The following is a 22,859-nucleotide window of genomic DNA, read 5'->3' as shown; positions in this document are numbered from 1 at the left end:
GGGGCTCTAAGGCCAAAATGTACAGCATGGGGGACCATGGGCATCCCTGCCTAGTGCCTCTGCTAAGCTGCCACCTCTCCGATATAACTGCTCCTGTCTTCACCCTGGCCAGCGGTGCACTATATAGTAGTTTGGCCCATTTGAGATACCCTGGTCCTATTCCGTAATTGGTCAGAGTCGCAATCAGCCATGGTCATTTGACCAAGTCGAAGGCCTTTATTGCGTCCAGAGAAACTATTGCCATCTCTCCCGCCTCCCCGTTTGCATGTTCAATAACTCCATAGGGTCTCATGTGTTTTTACTATGTTTGTTACACAGCACCCTCCGTGCAGTGACACAGGGGTGTCATATTGACACCCCACCATAGACTCCAGACCCTGGGACTGACTACTGTCTCCCAGGGCATGTAAAGTCACCATTGGCTTTACTAGTCCCAAATTATTAACAGAAACTAGGACAAACCAATTTGATTGCCCGGGGTCTGTTAGTCGAGGGGGCACGTCTCCGTCCCCCCTGATCGAGTTTTGGCTGATGGCAGTGGATACTACTTTTTATATTGGACCTCGAATATATCCCTATGGGATTTTCCCATTGTTCGAGGCTACCAACTTTAATTATTTAATCCTCATAGCCTCGAACATACCGCTTGTTTATTTATTTAATATTAATTCGCCGGTTGGTATTTTTTCCCAGGACTCGATTCTAAAATGGCATTTGTGTTCTCTTCTGTGACTCCAACCCAAGTCGAGCCCTTTGTTCCACTCTTTGGTGGGCTTCTCCACAGAAGCCTCCAAAAGCGGTGCCACTCTGTCTGGGTACCACAGGGGGTGTGGGAGGGGATTTAGGCACCCTGGACTGAGTTACCTTGGTAACTCAAGTCGCACTCTTGTGTGATTGGCCCAAGTGGTGAGCCGGCCGGCTCACCACTTAGCATGTTTGATTGACAGCTAGGCTGAGTGAATGGGGGTGTGCTGCATAAAAGCAGGGCTTTGGGGACTGGAACTTCAGAATTCGCCACAGGACCTGAGAATCTGACGAGGGAGAAGCTGAGCCGACCTACCACGACGACACCACCGGTGGAGCCCTGCGGAACCGACTCACCACTTCCCGACGATAGAGGAGATCTCCCGGCTGGAGAGGCTTCTTCCCCTGACTGGTGGGCGCAACCAGTTTACCTTCTTCTCTTCACACCCCAGACCGGCTTGTGGTCGAATTGCCCGTGCCATGCACCTCGGCAACCGGATAGCCACTTACCACTGGACCGCGAATCAAAGGACCGCTCCTTTTACCTGAGAAACTCTGCGGCTGGTTTCTTCCCTGGCAGTGCAACGGACTCCTGTCTTCCTCCCCGACGAGATCCTCTCTTCCCCCGGACGAAGCACCGACTTGCATCCGCTGCCAGGAACAACTGCCCCCGCTGGAGGATTCTCACCACTTTAAGGTACCGTGTCCGCTAGGCCTCCCTTTCTAAAGATTGCTACAAGGTAATAATAACCCCTTAACCTTCTGGACTGGGCTGGCCGCCTTGACCTTCTAACTGGTCCCTTTCTTCGGTCCAACTCTTTTTGAACCTTTTCAAGACTCTTGTGCACTGCGACTGTGTGACCTTGGACACATTTCGTTTGATCCTCTTAAAGTGGATCCAGCCTACTGAACTCTAACTTCACGGTTTTACTTTGCCTTCCTCCCTTGTTGTGTTCTTGTAAAAATGTTGGGACCTGTTTCAATTTATTCTCTGCTTTTCTCTCCCTTTTAAAACGAATTATTAGAGTGCCATCTGCGTTAAGCGCTCACCGCTGTCTGAAAATAAGTGGGGCTTTACTTAAGACTTGTCTAATATTCTTCTAAGGGAGTGTATATCTTTTAGTGACTGTGTTTTTGAATTGCTTACTATTAGTGCCTGTGTGTTTTTCTAGATGTGGTTTTAAATAAATAATTATATCTCTTTTACACCAAGCCCTGGTCAGTGTTTACTTGTTCTACTGTGTTCTTTTGACCTATTGTGAATACTCTGTATACTGCCTAACTCTTCTTGAGGGAAGTCTGACTGCTCAGCCACAGCTACCAAGTGAATCTGTGTGGTACAGACTGCTACCAAGTGGGTTTACTGCCAAACACCTGTAGTCTTAAATCTTTTGCAGTGGTCCCAGAGGGAACTGCACAGGTTTCTGCCTAACACTACTATACGCCCATCCTCTTTCACTGTCATCCTAATTGTTGGTCTGGGAGCTCGCTCTTGTATAGCCATGCCAGAACTCTCCCTGGTTCGTCCCTCCCCCCGCCCCCTGCATGCTGCCTCTCTATGTATTTTTTATAGTTGAGATTGCACAGCCTTACCCAATATACCGCGCATTTCTGCTGCAGCCTAAATATTGCTTCATTATCTCCTTTGGTGTTACCTCCCCTTCTCAATGCTATTTCTAGCTCCGTTTACGCTTCTTGTTGTTCAGCCAAAATCCCTCCTTGTAGCCCCTTGGACTTGGCTAAAGCTGCCCCTCTCACTACTATTTTAAAGGCTTCCCAGAGCCTACCCGATGACTCCACGCTGCCAGTATTGATCCTAAAGTAGCTTATTATTTCTTCTCTCATGTCCTCCCTAAAAATATTATCCTTCAACGCCTCTGTTCGGAGACGCCACGTCGGTATCTTTGCTCTCGGGGGCCGGTATTGCCATACTAATAGCAGCGGCGAATGGTCCGAAATGACCCTCACTTTATATCCTATCTGCGCTATTTCTGTCAGCAGTTCATGTGTGACGAACACATAATCCAGTCTAGTGTGTAGGTTCTGGGGGGCCGAATAGTGCAAATACTGCCTATCCTGTAGATGGTGTGTCCTCCATGCATCCTCTAACCTGAAATCTGCTAACAGAGACTGCAATGTCCTAGCCGCTGGGGTGGGTCTGTCTATTTTGGTATCTGATCTATCTATTTTCGGGTTTAGTACGCAATTAAAGTCTCCTCCCCAAATCACCCCCTCCCCCCAAGCTCTCGCTAAGTTTGCTATATAGGCTCCTGAAGTATGCCTCCATATCCTGATTTGGGGCATATGTGTTTATAATACATAGTTCCTTGTTTTCAGCCAACCCCTTCATTATTACCATCCTCCTGTCTGGCTCGGCCGTGGAGTGCAGTGACTGAAACAGAACTTGCGGTGCGACCCAGGTAATCACCCCTCTGGCATAAACTGAGTATGCTGCGCCTACAACAGTCCCTCTCCACTTCTTTCGGACCACCTCCAGTTTTTCTTGCGTTAAGGGAGTCTCTTGTAGAAAGTCTGTCTATTTTCTGTCTGGGCAAATACATCATAACCTTATTCCTTTTTAAATAGCTATTGATCCCTCTTACATTCCCGGTAACTACTTTAAGGTCTCCCATAACATATCCAGGTACCACTCTTCCCTCCGCAAATACAGTCCAAGTCTCAGTTCTTCCCTCCTTTCATATAGGCTTGTTCCCCAATTTAAACATCCCAAACTACAAACTCTTCCCCTGCGCCCCACTCCCTCCCACCCTAATCCCTTCTCAACCCCACCGCATTCCCCCCAACTCCTTCCCCTCCCCCTCTCTTCCCTGCCCCAACTCAACCACTTGAAACTCACCAACTCCCCCCATATCCCCCTCCCATCCCCACCCCAACTGTTGCCCAGCTCCATCCCTGGATCTCAGGCGATCCTGCATTTGGTCCCGTCCAGCTACACCGGTACCAGGCACCCAGCAGGAGGTTACCGCACTACTGGTAACCAACTAATCTATCTACAGGGGTATAAGGTCGGGTGCTCCTTTTCTCCCTATTACGCATCCCGCTGCGCTGCCTTCCCATTATCTAACGTGGCTATAATCAAGTCCCATTGTTGCATCTTTATACAGCTCCTCGCTCGCCGGGTCGCTGTCATTTCTCTGCACTGCTTCCTTTCTGGTCATCTTTCCCTTCCGGGCAATTTTGCACATCCAGCCAGTCCGACGTCTCCTCTGGAGTGTCAAAAAACAGTGTCCTGTTTTTGTGAAAGACCTTCAGTCTCGCCGGGTACATCAACATGTACCTATGGCCCGATTCCCGTAACCTCCTCTTAACTGCTCCAAAGTTTGAGCCGTCTGCGTTGTACCTAGAGAGTATAGTCCGGGTATGCCGTTATTGAGGCAGATGCTCTCTGGATTGAGCCTCCCTTGCGAAAATGTTCCAGTATCCTTTCCTTGTCGCAGTAGTTTAATATTTTAGCAATTATGGGTCTTGGGGGGGGGGGGGGCTCCCGGAGGGGGCCTCCTAGCCAGGGCTCTATGCGCCCTTTCCACAGCAAATCCCTGGGAGAGTACACCACCTTCTATCTCTTGTAGCAACATGGATTCAAGGTACTCCATGGAATTCGCCGACTCTTCTCCTTCGGGAAGCCACACAATGCGTATGTTGTTCCTGCGCGCTCTTCCCTCCGCTTCCTCGGCTCTGCTCTCCGGGTTACCCACCTGCTGTCGCAACGCATGTATCTCTGAAGCGTGTGAGGCACAGGCCATTATGTTGGCCTCCAATTCTTTTTCCAACTCTCCTGTGCGTCCGCTATTGCCCTAACATCTTGTCTGAGGAGGTTCAGGTCTATTTGCACTGCATCTATTTTAGATTCCAGCGCCACCTTGAGGGTAGCCATGGCGGTTTCCAGTTTTGTTTCCCATGCCGCCTTGAGGTCTGCGATGGCCTCCAGGATCTGTCGGTCAGCCCGCACTGGTGATGCATCCTGTTGAACACCTCTATCCTTGCGCCTAGCTCCCTCTGATGGCTGCGGGGTCCTGGCGTAGTCCTCCATCGTAGGCTGTTTCCCTTTTGGTTTTGTTGAGCTTGGTCGCCATGTCTGGTGCTTTGCCAGGTGAGCGAGCCCCCTGTTCCGGGCATTGCTGTGTGTTTATGCTGTCGGGGTCCCCCCTCGCATATGTAGGTGGCCTGGTAATTCACTCCCAGGGCCGCAGGCTCTTACAGGCTCATTCTACTTGGTGTCAATCAGGTTAGTCCCACTTCATTGCAGCGTCTAGCTTGGGTGGCCACTGGTTATTTCGCACCCCCTGCGCCTCCTCTTTGTGCTTTGGCTGGTACCTGCCCTGGCAGCATTATAGTGTGGGGCATTCCGGTGCAGCGCTCCGTGGGGGGTGCTTGCGTCTTGCCAGGGCCTCCCTCTTCCTTGTTTGCAGGGGTGGGCTTCGGTACGCATGGACTTTAGGTCTGACTTCAGCACCCAGGTCTTTGCTGTATCTGTGGTTTCAATGTTTCATTGTGGTCTCCAGGCAATCTGACCTAGCTGGGCCTCCCAATGTCTGCCCCTGCGTACCTGCAGCCAGCACTAGTGATGTATATCTCCTTGCGTAGTAGGATATTGTGGCTCCCTGCCCGTGTCTGCTCCCTGTTAGTCTTTGTTAGCGGTATTGTGTGGGCATCCGCATTGCAACTGCTGAGTGTCAGCCCCTCTCTTGCCGTCTTTTCTCCTGCCCGCTCTGCAGTAATGTTGTGGGCTGCACCAAGAGCAGGGGGTATGCGTTTCACTGCACGGCTGCCCGGCACCTTAAATCCCCAGCGCTCCTCAAAAAGGGGGGGGCACTTCTAGACCCCGCACCAATCTCGGAGCGGCCCCCATGCTGTGCAAGCAGTCCGCGGCTCACCTGTGACTAAGTGCGCCGCCGGCACTGCCCCACAACCTCCTCCCAGCCAGCAACGTTTCTCCCCAGGCAGCTCCGTGCCTAGTCACCCACTACCGCTGTGTGCGGCGAGGGCCTGTCGGGTGTCCTGGTCCAGTGGGTGCCCGCCGCGGGCAGTGCATGTCCCGCACTATTATTGTTGTGTGCGTTCCGAGTGCGCAGCTGATGTTCACGGTTGTGTTGTGGGTCTGGCCGACATCGATCGTCCCAGCCAAGGCTCCGCTCACCGCTGGCCCCCCCCCCTTCTCCAGGGTCGCTCTAGGCAGGAGCCGCGTCTCGGGCACTGTCTTGCTGCCGCTCATTCCGTGTCTACCGTGCAGCGTGCTCCCCATGCAGGAGTTACTGGCTACAAAGTCTTTGGTTTTTTGCCTCGGGGCTCGCCTCGCTCCCAATTCCTTTGTTAGGAGGCACGATGGCCATTTTAGATGGCGCTCCTCCGGTCCACGGGTCCTCAAAGTGAAATGCAGGACAGCTCCTTCATTATCATGCGGTTTTGCTTCCGTTAACACTCATTGTGTGCTGCTTGCCTTCCCCTGCATAATCCTGTCTTGTGGGCCGTGATTACTCAGCAGGGAAGGCAGGTTTTCGTAGGATGTGTGACGGATCGTCAGGAGCCCCGGAGTCCCTCTGCCTCCTACATGGCAGCTAGCCATGTCGCCTCTGTCCACCACTGTTAGCTGGTCTTTCACCAGTTCCAAGGCTTGTATGTCGTCCCTCAGAGATTCCTGTTCTTGACTCGCCTGATACTTAACGTGCGCCATCTTGTCTGTTCAGAGGCAATGAGTCACTATGACGATGGCTACAGGATTACAAGTTTGACATGGTGCATTGCCCAAGGAAAGAAAACAAAGTGACTGATTACCTCTCAAGAAACCCCATGGGTCCACCACAAGCAGGTCCCTCCATTGCTGATGCTCACATCAACTATGTCATCCATCAATGCATCCGGCCGAATCAGATTCCGAAAGCCCTTTCCTTCAACCCTCCATAAACTATGCATATTGCAGAGAAAAGTGTGTTCCAGTTTCAGTAATGAGAGAACGGCACTGTCACCCATAGCTTATTCACGACAGAGCATCCTGCATACAAAGCACCACCATACCAAAGGCACTGGAGTTTAGAAGAATGGGAAATGAAATTAAAACTGGGCAAACAACGCAATGAGGATCGAACATATAACCAAGAAAATTCACACAGGAACAGTCACCTTCCAATTAAACAGCCAGTTTATGCAGCATTTCGTAAACACTTAGGACCCATTTATAAACAAAGATTGCATTTAGTAGGAGCTCAGCAAGATGCACAAAAATGTCATATAAAACAACTGTGGCCTTGGACATAGGATTACAAGGAAGGCGCCATACCTGAAACCTGTTCAATATGTGAAACAAAGATGAATCCAATGATCATTAAACTACTTGCTCACGTTCCTTCAGGAGTCGACCTCGACATGGCTCTGCAACATAAGTATGTGTGCTTGCTTTAAAAAAGGTGTCTAAGGTTTACCTTGCATGAAAAATTCAATCGTAACCTTGCACTACAAAATGCAATAAAAGCCACAGTCTGAGATACAGCTCTTCCAAGTCAGTTGATTTTTAAACTGATGTATTTCTACTGGTATGTTATTTACCAATTTACATTTTTTCCAGTGTGGAGGAGGCAATTGTATCAGTTGCTACTTCAGTGATAGTGTTGAAGTAATACATATTGTGCATCTATTGTTTCTATGGGTCACACAATTTTCGAAGGGACACACCCATGATTTGCTGTGGTGAATTGCTCCTGTGTACTGTTGGTGATCTGGCACCTGATTTTCTGAGGAGCACACTGTTGTAATGGCTCGGTCCGGCTTGTGTTCTCTTCACGAGCGTGGAATTCTCCTGAGAATTCCATGCTCATGCCGAGCCGTTAGGGGATTTTGAACGGGGCGAAAAGACGGGGAGGGAGCTGGAGAGTCACATGGCTGTTCAGGTTGAAGATTAAAGTGTTGCTCAATTTACCTGGCTCTTCTCGTCATTACACTGGCGACGAGCTTCAACCTGATACCCACGCGCCTGACGAAGGCGTGTGTCCAGTTGTCTCTGAGGCTCTCCTTCAGACCCCACAGACTAGCATACTTCCACCCATCTCCACCTTCCTTGCTTGCTCACACACAAATCTGGGACCGCCTTACCCGGGCAAACCTCGATATCAAGAGCTGCCTGCTCATCCCAACCAATAACAGGATCAACCTTGTGTGCCACATAAATTTTGCCTCTATTCTTTCGCCCGTGAAACTCTGTCAACCCAGTCATAACCAAACACTTTAATGGGGACACACCCATAAGCACAAGGGTTAATGTCAGGTGGAATCAAGTCGGACAACTTTTTCTGAAACTTAGCCTTTTACAGCTCAGGAGAGACCATGGTATAAGGAGAGCCTGTGTCAACTAATACACTAAGGGGAACCCCATTCACACTGAGAGTAACCCATGCGCTCTTCTTGGTGGGTCCCACACTCAATAGCGCCCCCTCCTTGGCGCGCACACCTGGGACCTGCGAAGGGCTGACATATCCAACAACGGTTACATCCTCATTGGCCCTGTCGGGGTCCACCATGCGCACAGCCTCCCTCCGTGGACCACACCTGCACATGCGGGCGTAATGCCCCCTCCCCTTGCACTTCCTGCACACAACTGCAGAAGCAGGACACTCCTTGGACCCTGCAATATGTCCTCGCCAGCCACACTTCTTGCAAAGGTCTTTGGCACTAAACGTTCCTCTTTGGTCCTTGTCCTTGGCACGGGTATCCTCTGCCTTGCGTGGCTGAACCATGTGTACCACATCGACTTTTTCAGTCATTTCCTTGACGCTCTTTCTGGACTCCTCCAGGGCATGGGCTATCTCAATCACTTTATCCAAGGGAGGGTCCTTTTCCGTCCATAACCTCTCCCTAACCTTCAAATCACTTGTCCTCATCATGATCTGGTCGCGAATGTACTCCTCTATAAGGCCCGTGAATTTGCAGGTCGAAATAAGGGTGCGCAGGGCCGTCACATAGGAGTCGATGCTTTCACCAGGACCTTGCGCCCTTGAGAAAAAGTGATACCTCTCTGGCGGGAAGAAGATGTCTCCTACGAAGGGAGTCAGGATAAGGATTTTGATGGGAGTTGGACAGCTGTTCCTTGTGAGGAATCGTGTGGCTCCGCGAATAACAGTAGTGGTGCTGGTGCAGCTGAATGTGGCGATGGAACGGCTAGATCTGGTTATGGTGCAGCTGATTGTATTGCGCCCGTCCCGGGGTCCACGGGGGTCAATAGTAGTGTGGAAGCGCCAGCACCGGGGGGTGCAGGGGTCGATGAGAGTATGATGGCCTCTTCCCCGGAGTGTGAGGGTGTTGCGCCTCTGAGTGGGGGAATTGATGAATTTTCCGAAGCTGGTTCTGAGAATTCTGTCCTGTTTCCAAGGGAAGTGGGGCCTACTGAGCCTACTTCTTCTGGGGAGACTGGCAATGACACAAGTATCCGCCCAAGTAGAATGAAGAAAGCGCCAGCTAAGTATAAGGACTTTGTCCTAGAGTTTGCTGATGATTGAGGATTTTAATTTGTCTTTCCTTTAGGCCACCCTTCTCCTCTTTTCGGTTAGGCAACTTCCTTTTCCCCTGTGTTCCCTCTTTACTTCCCCAGTTTCTTGGTGTGGTGTTTGGGGCATGTTCGCGCTCTGTTCCTTGTGTGTGTGTGTGTGACGGGGGAGAAGTGTTGTAATGGCTCGGGCCGGCTTGTGTTCTCTTCACGAGCGTGGAATTCTCTTGAGAATTCCACGCTCGTGCCGAGCCGTTAGGGGATTTTGAACGGGACGAAAAGACGGGGAGGGAGCTGGAGAGTCACACGGCTGTTCAGGTTGAAGATTAAAGTGTTGCTCAACTTACCTGGCTCTTCGCGTCATTACACACACCCATGATTTGATGCAGTGAATTGCTTCTGTGTACTGTTGGCAATCTGGCACCTGATTTCTGATGGGCACATCCATGGTTTGCTGCAGTGGAATTGCTCCTGTGTACTGTTAGTGATCTGGCATCTGTGGTATTGGACTATTCATGTGATTAAAGAAGACTTGAGACATACCTCCAAACAAAAATGCAAAGCCTTCGTTATCTTGCAAAACTGGAGATCAAAGAACTCGCCACACATCACTGAATGGTTTGCTAAGGTCTGGAATTTTATAGCTCTCGAGTGGATGACATACTCCAAACAGGGGGAACAATCTACGTTTATCTGCGACTGGGACATGGTGTTGGACTTCAGAGTGACTATAATACATCGCACTGTCCTCAGAAACTTAGAATTCTAGGCATTGCTTGACTTATTAAACATTGTTAGTGTGCTCAATGTACTGCAGGGGAAACGGGAGTGGAGTGGGGTGGGTAGGTTGGGTAAATTTTATTACTCAAAATGGCAATATAAACATAAAAGAAGATTATTCATGTGATTCCCCAACAGAAGTGTTTGCTAATCCTATGGCATTTTAGTCGATTTTGCCTGAAATGTGTGCTGTAAAATGCACCATATCAACCTATTACTTAAAAAAGAGTCCACCGGGGTACACCCCAGTGACCCTCCTGGGTAGTTTCCAGCTCGCTCACTTTGCTTGTTTGCATACATTTAGGGTTAAACACATTATGCCACACCACTTTAAAAATTCACCACCTGGGGCTCTTATTTTGTTACCTTGTTATATTTGATGGGCACGATGGTGAGGCCCGCAAATGGTGTATTTATATCCACTCTGGCCCTTTGCTCAATAGAGTTTCATAACACTGCTTGAAAGTCTCATTAAATGAAAAATAACACTATGCAATCAAACCTTTTTACTACCACTGAGTACGTTTTTTCCTAGTATATCACCTCTTGGGGAGATTTTCAATAATCCTGTTTCTGCCTTTTTATTGATCCATTGTACAGAAAGCCCTTGGGGACAGTAGACGGAGACATTTTAAATTGGGCAGAGTGGTAAATCCCCCCGTCAAAGCAAGGCATAATGCTTTTACACCTCTGTCTACCTCTCCGCCTCATTTTGGTGCAGTGACAATTTGGAGAAGGGGCATGGAGCGTAGGTAAGCACTCTCCCGTTCATTACTCCTCCGTCTTGTCAGTGCGTTTCGTTTCACACCTGCATGACATTTTATGCAGGGGTGAAACAAGTGGATTCCTATGGATGCCCAGGGGAAACAACAGGGGGATGCTGCCTGCAAAGCGTATTTGCTGCCAGCTTTTATTTTTTCATCAGCAGAGGGGAAAATGAAAGAGTAAAAGCAAGTTCACCATGATTGTACTCTCTCCTTCTCCCTTCCGCCTTGAAAATATTTAAAATTGCACGTGGGACACTCACATCGTGGAAGTGCTAGCCTTCGTGGACCCCTGCATGCAATTAATATTTGATTTAAAATAACTCTGACTGTAAAATCACTTTTGTCACATGGGACTTTGGGGGGGGGATGCTAACATTTTTCCCCAATCTTTTGTTGTTCAAGTTGTCAGAATTAGTTTTGTTTCTTTTTTAACCTTCTTTATAATTTTAAGAATAAACCTGTACACAGATGTAGATCATATTTAAACAATCATATAAGTAGCAGCTCATGACTTTACTTTATTGCCACATAAACATCAAGGTCCAAGTCGCTGGGGGACTGAGATGTTCCAGGAGTTATCCTTGTGAAATACCACCATTGTCCTTTGTCAAAGGTATTTATTTATACAGTCGAAGAAATATATCCCACTACACCTGAGAGTCACGGATCTCCCATATCAGTCTTCATCCTCAGTTTCTGGAACGTTCTTGGCTCCATTTACCAAGTGAGCGTGAAAGTCTCCCAGATGTCACAGACCATGACCTAGGGTGGACCACGGTTATAGACGGTTCTTCTACATTTTGACAGTGTACCACATCACAAATCCATTGTGAATAATCTGTGGATTTGGGCCACAGCAATGCATATCTCTTTGTCATACTTGATTCTAAGTTAGCAAATGCCCCTGCTATTGGAGCATTAGCGTAACAGAAAGTTGGTTCCTGGACAACGAAGAGCCAACAGTCTGAGTCAGTTCTTCCAGCACCCTTTTTCAGAAGGCAGCCACAATCTGGTAGTCCCATCATAAATGTAGCAAGGCAGTGTAACGAATCCTATGATGTCATCTCTTCTCCCCGAGGGTGAGACCCTTTCCCTTAGGCCAGGTAGGTGAGGCAGCTACCCCATAGTCGCCCTCAGGGTGGTACTCAGCGGTTGGATCTCATGGGGAGGGATTCCCCCTCTGGGATATAGGGAGAACGTCGTGGGACAATGCAGCATAATCCACCATCACCCACCTTTCTCCCATCACTTTCTTTACCTTTCTCTTATCATATAACTTCCCCCATGTATTTGTTACAGCAATAATGCCACTAATACTGGGCAGAGGAACATCAGGGCTGACTCCTCTGAGTTATCCTCTCAATATACTGTGATGAGGGACGAGTAGGGACTACCTACTTGAAACATACATAAAGAATATACATAGTACTGGGGATGAAGAAGAACTTCATCTAAACAAGGGAGATTCCTAGGATAGGTACTGGGACGAAGAGGAGGTGTGAAACCATGAAGAGTACTTCTAAAAACAGAATGACCTTTCTAGTGGTTACAGATTACCCATTAGTCCAAGTAGAATAGAAAAGGAAGAGAGAATCAGTCCCGTCCCGGTGGCAGCTAGGCAAGCACCGCGCAGATGGAAGAGCTGAACCTGCAGCTACTAACTGTTACGTGGCGGAAAGAGATACAGCGTCCTTACCTGCTTCGAAGAGGACTGAAGGCTGGAAGAGGCCGAGTCTCCTGACGCGGAAGAGCGCAGACCAAGACTGTACAGCAGGTACTGCAGCCATGCTCCCAGGAAGTGCTGGCGAGCTCCATAAGACAACCCACAAACAGAAAACAGTGTAGAAGAACTGTCGTAGGAGGCAAGGAAGCCTGTGACCGGAGTGAGAGACCAGGGGCTCATACAGAAGATCTGGGGGTGGCCTGAAGACCTCAATGGCACTAAAGGAGCCAATGTAAAGGGGTCTGGGACCCGAGAGAGGAACACAGAAACAGGAGTCTGGGTCCCAAGAAGCCACTGTGAAGGGTACTGGGGACACAAGAAAGGGAAACCAATGTGAAGGTTTCTGGGAACCAAGGATAAGAAAGCTTAACGAGGTTAAGGACCCTCTGAAAGAGTGACAGTTTTCCTGGCAGAGGAGTGTGCCAGGGAGACTAGGAATAATCAGTCAAGCATACGCAGGGTTCAAGGGCCCAACTGTGCATGAGGACAAGGTCCTCCCAACAAACCCTCTTCTTCATCGCAGTACCTGGTAAGGTCGAATACCGGGTCTGTCCAAGTAAGTCACTGGAGGGGCTCACCAGCGGCATGAGAAAGGCTAGGGGTAGCGAGACATTCCCCCTACTTTGTGGAACTGTAAATGCAACCCCGAGAAAGGTCAGGAGAAGAAATATGGTCCCCTTACTTTGTGGAACTGTGTAAATAATATCATGAGAAAGTCCAGAGGACAGAAGCCACTCAATATAAGCCATAGAAAGGGAGACATTCCCCTACTTGTTAACTGAGTTTGTTCAGAAGAAGGGAGTCTTTCTTTTGGGCTTGGAGAGACTGATCTCGTTTAGTTCATTTATAAGTGTAAGGGATAGTTGTAGGATTTGGACACATGACGGTGGACTTTTCAGTTAGACATTCTGACAGCTCTTTAGTTTAGGTTGAGGCAGGGAAAACCCTCTTAGAGTTAGGGAAAATTGGGTTTCCTTCTTTCTTTTGGTTTGAATACGTCTTTGCCCAAAGAATGTCACCTGTGTGTTGGTATCCTCCATCCAAACCCTTACAACAGCTTCTGCATTGTTTTGAAAGTCCTTTGTAGAATTATGAATTTTTTTTAAATGTAAATGAGCATGCTTTATGTCGTTCCCAGTGGAAAGCCTCTTGCTTAGAAAGTTGACCATGCTTGTGACCTCATTAAAGTTAATTTGCTTTCAGATAATTTGTCTGCTGGTAAAGTTGTCCGGTCCAGCATTGCCTTGCACGCCAACACCTTTTGTCTTATCGATGGCCGAGTTCTACTGCTTGACGGATGCCATGATGTCAGTGTGTTGACTGAGGAGCTGATTTTCCAACATGCGGTCATCAGACTGATGTGTGCGTCATACAGAAACCAGATGGTAAACCTCTTTGCGCGGCCAGCATTGGTGGTGATTGCCTTGCAGATGGCAGGGAATTCCAAAAAAGGTATGGTGCATCATCTGTTTAAGTCATAGAAATGGTTATTTGTGCATGTGTATTACTTAAATCTGACTATTCTTGGGAAAGGTTTAGCAGCCCCCTGTCAGAGAAATCTAATCAGATAGTGTCAGGATATGTTTAATAAAATGCATCACTGGTCTCCTATCCAATAGGGAGTCTGCGCTCCCTTTATATTCCTCATCTACTGCCCAGTGTCTGGGATAAAGCTGCCAGCATCTTTCCCTGCTTCCAAATTGGTATCTGGAATGTAGCGCCCAGGATGCTTCTTGACTCTAACTAGTACCTAGGAATACAGCAGCCAGCATGCTTCTTGTCCACAATCAGTCTGTGTTTTAATACCCAGCTTACCGTTTCTAATCCATCCAAGGTTATAAAGCAAGGATCACGCTTCCTGCTCCCATGTCTATCGTGACCAGCTCCCTTCTAAGGGTCATAGTGCCCAGGGCAGTTCTAAGAAATATACGGTCTCGGGTTCCTCAGGATCTGCACCTTCTGCAGACCCCTTGGATACCTTGTAGGCCCTTCTCTTCTCTTAGCTGTCTCTTGCCCCTCAGTTGATTCTCGCCTCAGTACTGTAGCCTTTCAGCTGTCGTAGTCGGCCAACTCATTCCTCTCCAGCACTCGGTATCGCTTGTGCATCTCTTCTCCCAGAATAAGTGGAGAAATCGCCCTTTAAAGTGTGTGGGCTGGATTCCAAACCCCTGATTGGATGATTGTGCTTTGTGGCAGTGATCGTATTGCCTATGTGACCATAGTTTCGGACTGAGGAAGGACCTCTTTAAAAGACCATGTAGCCATTTTGGCATTGTGCTTTCTCGTTGCTCTGTGTGTGTTTTCAGTTGATAGCCTGCTTGTCCCCATTTCCTGGTTAACTGGGGTGTTTAGTGTGAAGAGGGTTTAATACAGTGGGGTTTTGGATTTCTTGTGTTTGTTGTTCTGCCCTATTCCCTGTCACTTTAAAATGTGTCTGCACATTGTTTTGGATGGCAGTGTAACTATTGCTCTTTGTAAATCTTGCTGCTAAACAGGGAAAGGTGGCATTTCTTGAGTTTCTTTTCCTAACTGAATGAGAGTAAGGCGCTGTTCTTGAATGAAGAGGTTTCAGAGAATGTGGCTCTCCCTTTGTCTGACTGGTTTCTGGGGTAGCTTGCCTCTTTCTCCAGAATACAGAGACAGTGATCCTATTTACGTGCACAAGGGGTCTGACTGCAGAATGAGAATGTTGCTCTCATGGTTTGACTGGGCAGTGGGAAGTATTGGCATGGTCTTGGCATGTCTAGACTGTTGTCCCATTGAAATGGTCAGGTTTTTATGGATCCCCTAGCTTCTGATCTTCTCTGGTGCCAAGGTTCTTCCGTGTAGTGGGGTACTGGAGGAGATGACTGCGGGATGTAAGTTAGGACACAGGCTCCGTCACATACACTGTTTTTTCAGCTGGTCCTTTACAGTGTCAAAAACTAAACAAAATGTGGAAAACAGTGCACATCTCACCCCTCCCTACCTTAAATCCCCCCAATTAAATGACAATCTTTATTTAACACAATCTCTTTATATCTGCAGCAAATTCATCCTGTGGAAGTTCTCAACCTGGAACTGGTGTGAGGTGCACATCATTATCTAGCCTTCATTATCAGTAACTGTCTTGTTTTCAAAAGCAGTACTTTTCGATACAAGGGATTCAAATTCTTGTCTCGCTAAATCTGACCAAGGACCTACAGAAGTCTCATCTAATTGTGGGATAATTTTTGAACAAAGGATCTCTCTGGCCGTTTTCCCTTTAGTCCCATCTTCCAGATGTACACTATCACCTTTCCTTAGTATGACCTTATTTGGGTTCAGGAAACTGTGATCTACCCTGAACAAATTTACCAGGTTATTTGACTTTGATCCATTTGGGCTCCCCTATCACGACATTAGCCCCTTGTCATCTGTCAGTATGCACCATGTTAGCTCATCACTTGTTTTAACACCTTTTCTCTTTTTCCTCATCCATTCTGCTTGGACCCATTATCCTCTGTTAGGCAATCCTCCAGTGCACAGAGCAGTGAAAGGCAACCAGACCCTAAATATTTCAAATGCAGTTTTTGTTGATAGTAGTTTGTGAAATTGGGGGAGCAGTCAGGAAAGGGTCTCTTCGTAACCATGGCGGGTACAATTATATCACTCCCTCAGAGAGGAACTAAAGCTGGAATCCTCCCCTCCCCCCACAGGTTCCAATAGTAAACATGACAAGGTTGAATTCGAGGAATGCCTCTTGCTCCTCCAAATAGAGGCACTCAAACAAAACTGATAAAGATAAGAGCAGGATGGATGACCCCTCGAGGAACTCTACCTCCATGTCAGTGGTGATGGTGTTGCAGAAACGTAGATGCCGTGTGACTTGGAGTCCTTATGCCAGGTGATCCTGGCTATGCCTGCTGAAATGTGATGATAGCACACTGCCCATTACCCAGCGTGGATCAGGAATTACAGCGTCACCTGACGCTATGGTGCTGACAGTGCCACACATCCCCTGAAATGATGGACGAATCGAGCGCTCTATTCATGTATCTTTTTGCAGGCACTCCTCCAACCACTGAGTGGAGTTGAGCGCAATGCCACTGCAGTTCACCACAGTGCCAGTATGGTGTCATCTTCAGCAATGCAAAAGACACTACAGGTTAGTTGGGAACTCGGTGGCTTTGGTGGGGAAGATGTGATCTAGGGAGTTACTTTGTAAGGTGTATGATGACTTTGATATTGGTTATTGGGATGTACTCCAAAGCCAGGGAGGACTTCAAGGAGAGGACGGGTGAGGTGGAGGACATACCTTGCTAGTGTTCTGGACAAGTCACTTGAGGAGAACCTCAACGAAAGTGTGCCAGTGAAACCCAAAACAATTCATGTCGTACATGACCCTTCTGAAGAGGACAGTTAGGCACTGGATATCCAGGTACTAGAGTTGGCAGACGATGAAAAAAACGTTCTGCTGTGTTGAGCACCGGGTGAAACGTCTACAAGAGATTTTTCCCCTTCGAGGGACTATTTTAAAGATCCCATCATGAATATTTAGGGGAACCAATGTCCATCCCCCGATTTGAGCAGGGGCATACTAAGGAAGGACAGGCCAGTCAGAGGCATCCCTCTTAATTTTGACCACCAGGCAGCAGGCTCAGTAATGGTTCATGTGGCCTATTCCAGGGTAGCCTAAATGCATTCTTGCTACCAGACTGAGTCCAAGAGGATATGTGCTATGCCGAAAAGATATTCGCCGCAGGGTCTTCACTGAAGTAGTATATTAATACTGCCAACACCCTGGGCAGATACCAGCTTGCCTTGTGGCAGGTGGTGGAACAAAGGGATCATCTAGCTGCCAGTGGCAAGCAGAGGGCTCGTGAGGGAGGTGGTTGTGGATGGTTTAGAGTGAGTCTGCTTGGCACATCATTCAGGTGTGCCTAGATCCTGTTGAGTGGTGGCCAGGGGAATGGTAATGCCTGTGAACCTCAGGTGCCATGGATGGCTGCATTTGTCAGGGTTCTTGCCTGATGAATAAGCAAATATTAAAGACTGTCATTTTCACAGGAGTAAGCTCTTGGAGGACGGGGGGAGATGGACTACATGACGACAAAGTGCAAAATGTCCAGACAGCTCACTCCTGGTGTAGGTCGGTCACTCCAAATCTCTTCTTCACTGCCCCAAAGTGTCAGAGCATGCTGGCCACCCTGCAGACACTGTTTTGGCACAGGCACTCCGAGGAGGACTCTGTTGACCAGTAAACCTTTAAGGGCAGCAGCCAGAAGACATCAGGAGCCAAGGGGGCTTTGGACCCCGGTAAGTCACTTTGCTGTGTACTCTGCTAAAGCAACACCAGTGGAGAGGCAGGCTGGAGTCTTCTTCAAGGAGTGGAGAGTTGTGATCACAGACCAGTGGGTCCTGCAAATTGTAAGAAAGGGTTAGTCTGCCCTTTCCGGACCTTGCCCCCAGAAGGCCCACCATGGTGCAGAAGACTGTGGAGCTCCTTTTGGTGATCAAACAAATGGTAGAAAAAAAGTGTGATAGAGTACCCAAAGGAGAACACCAAACTGTGTTCAATTTAGGATATTTTGTAACTTTAACAGGTGGAATTGAGGTCTATTCTAGACCGGCGAGGCCAAAACAAGTTTGGAAAAAAACTAATTCAAGATGGTGACATTGACTCTGATATTGGATGCTCTGTGCCAGGGTGACTGGATGGTCTCCCTGGATCTTCGGGCATCTACTTTCATGTGCCCATTTTACCAGCATGCAGGAGCTACACTGTGTTTTGTGCTCACAGCTCATCACTGTCAATTCAAGGTGTTGTGGTTCCAGGCTAACATCGGTATAGAGGGTCTTCACCAAATGACTGACGGTTGTGGCTTCCCCCATGTGGCTGACCGGTGTGGAAGACCTTTTTTAAATCGTCCATTTGCGAGGTGCCTCTGTCCATGCTTCAACAGACCATGGGACTGCATCACAAGGCGAAACTGATCCTTACCATGAGGCTGCATTGGGGTAGTGTTGGATGTGACATTGAGGGCTTATTCACTGCCCCACATCTTTCACATGATCAGATGGAAACTGGACAGCTTCAAGACTGGCCCCATACTTTCAGCCTAATGGCCTCTTGCACTCTCCTTATTCCTTAAGCAAGGCTTTGCCTGAGGAAGCTGCAGTAGGAGCTCAGGTTCCTTGGATGACAAGTTACTAGTGAGTGGTCGCTTGGTGCAGGACTTGCAATGGTGGTTATGTGAGAAACCTGAGGGTGTTCTCACACCCAAAACCCCTGGATCCTCTTCTCAGATGGCCAGGGAACGGCCATCGCTCTTGGATCACGACCCTGGGGGTGGAGAAGCAAGGGAGGACCACATGGGGGAAGGGTCCTCAGAGTCTGGGAGTGGGGTGCCCCTAGGCGAGACATGGTACCCCTCTTTCCCTAATTATGACCAACCTGACTCTTCCTCAATCTTTATGGGGTACTGTAGGACCTCTCCCCTCATTTCCCCACATTTAACATCTGAAAGTACTCAGGGACGTCATCACATAGCATTGCACACTACAAAAAATATAGTTACAATATCACTATAATATGATGTACATTTCATACAAGAATGGATCGCCATATATATCATTAAGATTAGTGTGTATAGGCCCATATTACCAAATTACTGTGAATGCAAGCAAACATCCATGACCAAATGATAATGATGTGTTATTATATAGCACTTACGCTTAAGCGCTTTATATAGAAAAAATATACAACCAATATCACCCAACCTGTGTTGGTACTCATTTTTCGACCTCAGAAGGATGAAAGGCTGAGTTGAGGCATTTAAGAACAGACCAAATCATTGACTCACCCCCTGAAGTGTGCCCGAAATAAACCTTTAATGAGTATAGCAATTAGTGTATAGAATTACAGAAAGACACATTATTTGGTATTCCTGTTCTTTGTTCTATAGGGTCAGTGCTGAAAGTGTTAGACTTGGGGCACTGCTGTTCCTATTTTTCTTATTTTTCTGAAGGGGCCTGAAAAATAAAGCCAGCCACTTTTTTTTTTTTTTGAAGAGGTCACAAGGGAGACCTCAGAGGTCGCACTTGCGACCTCTGGTGACCCCTAAATGACATCCCTGAAAGTACTGAGACGAGGAAGATGCCTGTAAAGTATGGTGAAGGTCAGTGTCATGCGAGGAAGGGACACCGACACGATACAGGCCATTAGCAGTAGGGAGACTGACTTGCCCACTCTCGGTGAATCCCGGACACATGGGATAGCTAGACTTCCCAAGTTATATTCACACCCACTTCATGGTCTCAGGTTACCTGTGGTGTGAGGGTGGCGTAAACAGTCCTTATTACGGGGCAGGGGTGTTGGTCGTCCTCATTGGGTTCCCCGTTTTCATTAGCAACTTCCTTGGAGGTTGCGTACGGGCTGATCGCATTACTTCCTGGTTACGGGACGCTTTGCCGATCACGTGGTTTGTTATCCGATCACGTGACCAGGGCTGCGTATCAAGCCGGCCATTTAAAACCACTTGTTGCTTCACAGCTATTCTCCTGCAACACTGTCCGGCGTCTCGTTTCAAGATCGAGTCTCACGGATTTCTGACCTCGGCTCTCGGACCACGGATTGCAACTTCTTACTCCTTGGCTTGGTCTACACAAACTGCTATATCTCTGACCTTTGGAAAATGGATCACGGACTGCCTCTGCCTCATCCCTGGTTTTGTCGAACTGTTCACGATCACCTGTTACTGACCTTTGGATTGTTTTGGGACTTGCCTTCGCTTTGTCCCTTCAGTACAACTATGTTTTACCAAGAACTACGCACCCTCCACGAACCCTGCAGGTGTTGACGGTCCGCACTTCCATCTTGTGCCAGACTGCTGGAACTGATTGCGCGCCCCTTGCACCACAACCCTTGATCCTGAGTCATTCCCTGTTGGGTTTAGCTAAGCCTCTCTGGTATGTTACGTTAATTACTAATTGAAGTACTGTGATTGTTTGTGCTAACACTTACCTTCCCTCCAATAGCCTTGGGGTCTTCGGCGGCCTCTGGTTCCTGTGATACAACACCAACACCTGTGGCTTCAAGGCTCGCACAGTGAATTTACTTGTATTTCGCTGTGGGAAACTTGGAGACAGTGGCCCTAATACTCTTCACGACGCAGCAAGTCTGACAGTCAGGCATGTCCAATTAAACAGGGTCAGGCAATTGTAATTAGACATCCTCAACTGCAGCCTGTCAAGGGACTGCAGGGGTATAAAGGAAACCAGAGAAGAGACAGAGGGAGCAGCAGCAGGGAGGCGTGGAGAGGAGAAACCAGGGGATTCTTTCCGTGTGGCGGCAGCTGTGGTGGGTCCTGAAGTGTGACCAGGATGCCGGCAGAGAATCCTGAGGGGTGAGAGTCTCTGTGACGGAATTGGAGCAGCTTGGAGCTGCTAACGATCATCAACGTAAGAGAGGACGCAGTCCGCATCCATCCTGTGGCAACAAAGTTGCTGGCGCTCATAGAAGTGAAAGTGACAGGCGAGCAGGGTTCACTGAGGTTATGGCGCCAACTTGGCCAGCTGATGGGAGCAGCAAAAGCCACTGGAGGAAGACGCTGCAAATCGGTGAGTGCTGGGAAAAGACACTGTGAAACCGTAGTGATCCCGGCGGGTTGCTTTCTATGAATGAAGCTCCATATGCATTAACGCTTCAAAGTGAATAAATAGCGCTAAGCTAAATATATTGAATACCAAACTGAATGTAAGTGTCCAAATAGCGCTAAACTGTACATTGTGAATATCAAACTGAATGAAAGTTTAAAACAGCATTAAAACTATATATATTGAATACCAAACTAAGTGGATGTATTAAACATCATAATAGCACGCATATTGAATGCTGAACTGAATGAAAGCTTAAAGTGATAAATCAAGACGGTTGAATAACGAATTGGCAGAAAATACAAAAGGTAAACCAATATTAAACATTAAAGAACTTTATAAGCAAAACCAAGAATCAATAAAGTTCAAAAGGAGAATGCCCATATGAAAGCAACCTATGGGGAAAGGAATATATGTGAAGGAGTGTAACCAAAGGTGGATATGAACAGAATCATCATCAAATAAACTTTATGAATAAATGCAGTGCGACAAGGCCAAAGACTGGAAAAGGGCTCTGACAAAGCCAATAGGCCAACAAGGAGAATCTAAGGGAGCATGTCTTTTCGCATAGGGGTGAATGCTGAGAAACCCGTTGGGCTAAAAGACCAAAAGGCCCTGGTTGTGCATCCTGTAATGGGTGAACCGTGTGGTCTAAAAACTGCACCTAGACCAGTGAGCCCTACATTATAAAAGGTAAAGACACTGCAAAACCTACCAAGAAGGAACGCTATGAATAAGCTGGTGACGCAAACCAGAAGAAAGGTCAAGAGGACCCAAAGTTAAGTTGAAATTTCAAAGAGTGAATAATTCATTTGTTACAGCATTGTTTGAACTGTGCTACGTTGAAGTCTTGGCGAAGGAAGCCCATAGACTTGATGAACTAGAACTGCTGTCTCAGGACTTCTTTCGTTTGACCTTTATTACTTTGGACTTGGGGACGGGAATTTGAATTGTGAGCTGGACGAAGCTCAGCATTTTCTGTTGATCACTATTTTGTTGATTGACATCCATATAAACTGTTAAGTTGTAGTTGTGAGAGCAGGCATAGGTTTTGGGCACAGACAGGCTTTTAAGTTGGACTCTTTGACTCCGACTTTACTTGGTTTTGTTCAGGTAGGGGAAATTCCACCTTAGTATAGGACAAGGTAGGCCTTCTACCATCCTGACATTTAAGTTAATAAATATTGTTTGTTTGAACTTAAGTCTGTTGTCTGTGTCTTACTTCATGATGCTTTCACAGTCCCCAGAGGGGGGACTGTAAGGGATAGCAGTTTGCACTACCAATTTTTCTGGTTCAAGTAATCACGGATGCTTCAATGACAGGCACGGTGCTTATCTCAACGAGCAACTAAAATGTTAGAACACAGTGGCAAGGCTCCACATCAATCTTTTGGAGCAGAGAGCAATCTGTCTGGTGTTTTAAGCTGTCCAACATCAGTTGCGAGGGAGGAAGGCAATATTCCTAACTGAGAACACTAAGACTACACATTATGTGATGATGATCAGTGGAGTGGGCTTCCTCAAGCTGTGTTGTGAGGCTCTGGCTTGTTGACTAGTTTTAATTGCTAGGAATATCTTGTTCAAGGCTTTTCATCTGGTTGGTTGGGGAGGGCAACTTGAGAGGGAGGATGCTTTCAACAGGAGACAAAGTGTGCCGCATAAGTGGTCTCTGGACTAATCTGTGTCTGATCACATCTTTCGGATGTGAGTAGTACCACTTGTGGATCTGTTTGAGACC

General features: G+C 47.7%; 1 protein-coding gene across 2 annotated transcripts in view; it reads left to right on the top strand.

The window, feature by feature from the left end:
* The window catches only part of GNPAT (glyceronephosphate O-acyltransferase), a 796,967-nt gene that overhangs the window by 516,790 nt on the left and 257,318 nt on the right, over positions 1-22,859 (top strand). For both annotated transcript variants that reach the window (XM_069606907.1, XM_069606908.1), the window contains exon 10: positions 13,709-13,957. In XM_069606907.1, the coding sequence (XP_069463008.1) occupies positions 13,709-13,957 (249 nt within the window). The remainder of the gene's footprint in view (positions 1-13,708; positions 13,958-22,859) is intronic.

This window comes from Ambystoma mexicanum, chromosome 4p (assembly GCF_040938575.1).
Source record: "Ambystoma mexicanum isolate Mex_15411 chromosome 4p, UKY_AmexF1_1, whole genome shotgun sequence".
NCBI lineage: Eukaryota > Metazoa > Chordata > Amphibia > Caudata > Ambystomatidae > Ambystoma > Ambystoma mexicanum.
The sequence above is the reverse complement of the archived record's forward strand: the minus strand, read 5'-3'. Positions and strand labels throughout refer to the sequence as shown.